Source organism: Buceros rhinoceros, unplaced genomic scaffold, assembly GCF_000710305.1.
Source record: "Buceros rhinoceros silvestris isolate BGI_N320 unplaced genomic scaffold, ASM71030v1 scaffold11071, whole genome shotgun sequence".
Taxonomy (NCBI): Eukaryota; Metazoa; Chordata; class Aves; order Bucerotiformes; family Bucerotidae; genus Buceros; species Buceros rhinoceros.
Window position 1 is genome coordinate 26,551 of NW_010396040.1, and position 6,672 is coordinate 33,222.

Consider the following 6,672-nt stretch of genomic DNA (forward strand, 5'->3'; position numbering starts at 1 on the left):
TTTGACTCGAATGACAAATCTTGAGGTGGAGAAAAATGACATTTTTGTATTGTGATATTTGGGTAGTCTGTACACATGGGTTTATTTGCTCAGTGTAAAGTCTGGGATATGGGTCGGGTATTTGGGGGTTTTCTGCATGGTGGTATTATGGCAGACTTTGTCAGTACTTAGTTTCCTTGAACCCGATCCATGTAAAATGGATCTAAGTGGATTATCTGGATAAGAGTTTCTTTCAACTGAAAGATGTCATCAGACTAGTTTCATACAGTGGTGCACACATCTAGCATCTAGTTATAGATCATGAAAGCTAAGAGATATAGGCTGTTTCCTGGAAAAAAGTAATTATGTACTCACAAAGTAGTTTTCTCCCTGTTAATTATTGTAAGCTAATACTCTTTTAGATTTGCTGCAAGCAGATCCTGAGCACGACATCAAAAAACTCATGGGCCGTTCTGGTTTTTCCACCTCGCAAAGAGAGATGATACAAAGAGAAATTTTACATGTTTTCTCTTAATCAGAACATTATGCTATCTAATATATGCTGAAGCATTTGCCAGTTGACCTAGAGACCTAGAACATCTTTTATGGTGGATGATGACTGGGAAGCCATTGTTCAGCTTGCTGGCACTGAGCTTTTCACTTGGATCACAGGGATCAAGATCTTGCCCTGAAGTCTAGGGAACTGAGCTGCATCCTCCACCTTTGTGTGTGTCTGTATACCTCTGCTGCTAATCCAGCTGGAGTTCCCATGAAAAGGTATACTGGAAGACATTTTAGTTCTCCTAAACTACATTTATTTTTTTTAATTTTGGTAATTTGTTATCATCAGACTCCTGGCATACACCATGGGCTCTTTCCTGAACCAATTTGACAGTCAGGTTAATTTCAGTTCTTATCTGGTTGTAAAAGATTAGAGGGTTGAATGCAATTTGATTTTATCTCTGGGTGAAAGATCGTATGTACATGTACAAAAAGAACACATGTATGCCCTGTCATTTGGAAACAAATACTGAAATACTTTTTAAAAAATCTTCACATTAGTCCTAACTGGCATCATACCCTTTCTTTCCTCATCATTCAGAAATGGCTACTTATAGGAACTGTTCAGTTTTATAGCTTTTTAATGTGTATTTTTAAATAGGACATTCTTAATATGTATGTGGTAAGTGTTAAATTTCATCAAATAATCAAACTTTATAGTAGATCAGATTTTGTCCTGAAGAGCCTCCAGTGGAGATAAGCATGAGTGCTGAAGAATGAGGAACAGCCCCCAACATATAGGGAACTTTTAAAATGAGATCATCATAGTATTTAAAAAAATCCGGTCTTGCAACTTATACCTTTGGACAAATCTAGACAAGTTTCAGCTGAACTGTTGAGAAGAGAAACTGTTTTGTCTAAATGTGGACTGCATGCAATTTCTGACAGGTTTATATTAAGATTTCTAAGTACTCAAAAACATGTTTTGAACATAGCACTGTGAATTCTTACACAGTAATTACAATCTTTAGTTTCTAGTTGGTTTTGCTGAATTAAGTGAATTTAGTTCTGTTACACAGATGAATTTACAGAAATGTTCTTAAATTTATTGGCTGTTCTACAGAAGTAAACTGATAATGCTTGGAATGTGCTGGGTAGTTTTAGTGATGCTGTAATGTAAAAAATGCCCGTGTAGTTGGAATATATCAAAACCAAAGGGAAATTTGTAATATCTTATAGCACAGATATAGATGAATGATATTTAGGTAAGAAATTCCTCTCTTCTTATGAGTACTTTTTTTTTTTTTTATGTTTAAACATAATAATTACTAAGGCCTTGCTTGGAGAGATTTTAAGATGTTGATACATGCAACATTTAATTGGCCAGAGCATTTAAAATAAACACACAAAACCAAACCATTGTGTATAGAAAGCTCGCTGCATTAACTTATGCTAAACAGATTGAGGTAAAACTGTATCTCATTGTCCATAGAACTTAATTACTTGGTACTTTTACTGTAATGTTTGAGCTTTTCTATGAAATCACACTCATTTTCCTTTAAAATGATATTTTACAATTGTTAACTTATCAGTTTTTGAAAAGTAGTGTAAATAACCCTTTTTACTATCATGAGAATCCTATTCATTTTACTTGATACCTTTCAAAACATGAAGGAGAATTGTACTTGGTGTTTGAAGCTGGATTTGTGCAAGCTGCCAAAGTAATGACCATTCTTTAAATGTATATATTTTCAAAGGAGTTTTATATTTTTCTGTCTAATATGTAAACTGGTACTATACTTTGAGTCATCCTTTTCTTCATTCTTTGAGAAATGGCATTGAAATTGGTTATTCATTATCTGTTCTATACAGTATGTGAATAAGAAATTGGAAGCAATCATATTTGTAAACCAAATTTCAGTAATTTAAATTAAATTTTCTAAATTACCAACGTGAATTAAGTTATGGCTTCTGAATGCATACTATGCTCGCTAGGCTTATGTGCAATGTAGAAGGAGAAAGGATGTCCCAAGCCTCACTGAAAAACTGTACCCAACACTGAAGTACTTATGTGCTACCTGGAACAGTGCTGTTAAGAAGTGTGAGAGGCCTGGAAACACTTTTGATTATATTATGCTTCAGAGATTCAGAAGCATTTATTTTCATGTAGTTAAACAAGAAGTGGCATCAGTTTTTTTATCTTTTCCATAAAAGATGTGTTTGTGTTTATCTGAACTAGCACCAGAGGAATGATGTCAAGAGAGACTAGTATAGACTTTGAAAGTTCCAGTACTAAAACCAAGATCAGATCCTCTGCTGGTGATGTGAATGGGGACACCACAACAGTTTATAACAAGTGATGTTCTTCAGATAGTGTTAAGGGCAGTACGAGATCCTGCAGTGAAATAGAAAAGGGAAAGAAAGAAGATGCTATTCTTTCAAGCATTACTAAAAGTTCTTGTGGATTTTGAAGGAGAGAGGGAACGTTTGCTGCCAAATACTATTAAGTGTTAAAAAACTGTGAAGAGATAGATTTTCTCTTGTGTATATATTGATGGTTTTTTTGTTCTGTGTTTTTTCTGTCTTGAAGAAATTGGAGATATCATTACGTTCTTCCCTAGCTTTCTAAGGAGCAGTACAAAATAACAGAGTTTAACTATACAGAAAATTTCTTACAGGTTCCAGGACATTTTAAATGACCAAGAAAAGATTCCCTAAACTAAAATAATTTTTATTTTTAATAGCCATTAAAAATCAGTGCAAACTTAAGTTGAACAATCAGCTGAGTGTCAGGGTGCAAACTCTGGAGTACGTGTTTGGGAAATGGTCACCTACTTGTTTTACCAGAAGCATTAGTTGCCTTGAGGTAATTTCTCACCGAAGTTAAGAAGTTTAGGGCAAATAAGCACATAAATGCCAATGTTTCACTAGAAGGTTAATTGTCCTTGAAAATTTGATGTAAAATACTAGTAGAGAAGGTGAGGGGTTCTCACCTACCTTATTGGAAGTACTCCTAACATCCTTTTGGCTCTGTGGAAGTCAGAAGTGATTGGCATGGGAAGTTTTCAAAATCTTCTGACTGACAAAATACCGGATTTTAATTTTGAATCCTCATATGTCCAGATGCTGGAGCAAAATGAAGTGTACGAGGTGTTGTTTTCATTTTAAGTCTTGGCAGGTCAGTTTTAAGGTATCTGCTTTCTCACATGGACTAACCGATTGACTCTATTCATCTGAGAAGGACTGTTGAAGCAGCGTACTCACAGCAGGAAGTACTTCATCCAGTAAATACTAGTGGGATCGAGTTCCAGGACACTGGTTAAAAGACCTGGGGTGAATTTCATGGTGGGGAGGAAACACCTGTGAGAAAGTACTGGCTGGTTTCTTTAGATATTCCTCTCTCATGTTATCTGTCATTAATGAGGTGGTAAAGGTAGCTAATGCTTTAAGTGTTACGTGAAGCTCAGAGATTTCTAATACCATGAAACTTAAATAACACTTTTTTTTCTCTTTCTTATTGCAGTCAGCAACTGTTTCTGATGGAGGTAAGCTGAAGCTTGTTTTTACTTTTATAATGAAAAAGACTAAATTTTCTACATTAAGTGACATAATGTGTGGTAAATAAGGTTATCTATTAGGAGATTTGAGTCTAAAGTGGTGCAGAAGTCTGTGACTTCTTTGGGAACTGTGCTGCTTAAAATATTGCAGGATTATATTCACATACTTTCACTGATTCGTTTGCATTTTTTTTTGTGGCACATCTCTCTATATATGCGTATTTTTATTATGACTAGACTTCATAGTAATAAAGAGGCAGAGCTGGTAGACCTGTGTATAATTGGATGGTAGATAAAAATCTTGCTCTGTTTCATTGTTCTTTACATACTCTGTTTGCTTTTGAAGAGATATGCTCTAGCTTCTGAGTTGTAAGCTCTGTTTGCTGCATTTGTTGAGGTTGAAATTTATTTACACTGTGATGCGTTTTGAGAAGAGGGTGAATAATTTGATATCTATAAAATCCCAGCATGGAGCTTTTTCAGTTCTGGAATACTAAGTATACTCCTCTTTATGTGTGCATGAGCTCGTTTGTTTTGATTTTAACATGGCCTTAATCTTTTAAAGGATGACCACTCTGTTAAACGTATGTTTGAGGTTAATTGAAATGGTGTAAGTATGCTTCCTTACTGGAATAAAGGAATTTGTATACTTCAGGGTGTACCAGTTCAGGGTGTACTTGGTCCTGTGGAGAAACTCACTTACATACATATTATTACATTTGCTATTCTTTGACAACGGTAAAAGAAAATTCTGTTAAATTCTGTTAAAAAGGGGACAAACTGGGTTGCTCTAATTAGTGCAACACAGTGAAATTGAAGAAATGTTTTGAATGGTAAGGGTAGTTTTCTATATTACATGCAAATGTAAATGCAAAATTAGCAGTACTATTCACAAAACTCCTAATTGTGTCCTGATTTCTGATTTTTTGCAAAACTAAAACAACAGTTGAGAGAAACATTACTGTTTTGGTCATTTTGACAGAGCTGTTTTCCAATGGCTGGCTGACTTTGTCAGGTATTTTCCTTCTCTACTGCTAACATGGTCTGCTGCTGTAACAATACTTTTGTTTCGATGAGAAGATAGATTCTAGGTTGTGTCCTGTCTGCCAAGTGACAAAAGAAGGAAACAGAAAATAATTGTGTCTATTCTGCTTTCTATTTCTAAAATGCAGCCTATGCTTTTTTTATCCCAGATGTTACCTGTTTGATATAAAGACCAAGACAAAGCACAGACTTATTGTTTGTGTTTGTAGCTGAATTAAATTCCAGGTGCTGAGGGGCAAAAACTTTGATTTTTTTTTGGTTAAAATGGGATGTACTAATGTACTTCTGTCTTGTCTCCATGAGGGTTCATGTTCTGTGCCCATCCAAACTTGGAAGTCCCTGTGATAGTACTCATATGATAGTTATTTCAAGCTTTTTATGCTTCCAGCTCAAAATTTATTTTAATGATCTGACTTATTTTCAGTTCTTCCAATATGACTATATCGGTAATTGTGTTTTCACAATTAATGCTATACAGTTTTGTGAAGTCATGAAATCTAAGGGCCATGTAGGTTGCAGATGTGAAAGGACAATAAATTATACACATTTTTCTGCTGAGTCGTATGACCTATTTTTTCTGCTAGTGCTAAAGATTTGCGATGGACTCTCTCTTTGTTGTTAAATTCTACTTAAGAAGGAGGGTGTAATTGATGTCGAAAACAGTAATTGAACTATATTGAGTAATATTGAATCAATGCTTAAATTCCTAAAAAGTAGATTGGAAAAATAAGAACCAGAGAGACTGTAACCAGAAAAAGTGAAATGAAATAAAATCCTAATTCATTTAATTTAAAGCTGCATTGAGTAAAGAGCTCTCATTCATGCCTGAATTACATTTTCAGGCTTTCACTTCTGTTGAGTGTGTCAAAGCACTGAAATGTTTCCAGTCTTCTGTAATCTCACTATTTCATTGATCGATCCACAGATTTACGTGATTTAGGGCATGTCTAGATGAGAGAAACTTTCACTGGTGTAACCATTAGGATAGCTGTGCATACTTCCCTTCCTAGACTAAATCTTAGTATTTGTTCATATCACTAGATACTGTAAATATTGTTGTTAAGCTTTAGTCTGGAAAGGCAATCCTATATGTAGAAAGGAATTATTACATGTTTACTTACATCTCTTCAGTATAATAGGAGGCATGACACTTCTCTGTACATTTTCTTTGCAAGCTCAATGCGGCCTCATGTCATATGGCTTTTATCACAGGAGAGCCAGGCACTGGAAACCATCTATCCCTTGTCGCCTTTATTTAACGTGGTAACACAGCCTGGGTAAGGCTGGGATGTTCTCGTCAGCCAAAACTGCGCTTGGGCTTTGCGAGACAGGTAACATGTAAAAGATACAGGAACTTGGAATTAGTATTGTTTCCGGAGATGCTGACCAGTAGCAACTGTAAACTGTAATTGATTTCATTAATGAATTGCAGTCAATCAGAATGCAACTGTAATAATGCTTAGATGCAAGATCACTGCTCTGTAGGTCAAGTAATCTGCAGCACCTATGCTCTCAGAACAGCAGAAACCCTTTTATGTTACTGCAGTGACCTGTAATTAGCAGATTTCTCCTATTTCCCGTCTCAGAAACT

The 6,672-nt window shown here is 35.3% G+C and overlaps 1 protein-coding gene across 1 annotated transcript in view; it reads left to right on the forward strand.

The window, feature by feature from the left end:
• Nucleotides 1–6,672, forward strand: part of RGS12 (regulator of G-protein signaling 12) — a 50,309-nt gene that overhangs the window by 2,655 nt on the left and 40,982 nt on the right. The window contains exon 2 of the mRNA XM_010145765.1: nt 4,004–4,025. Coding sequence (XP_010144067.1) covers nt 4,004–4,025 — 22 coding nt within the window. The remainder of the gene's footprint in view (nt 1–4,003; nt 4,026–6,672) is intronic.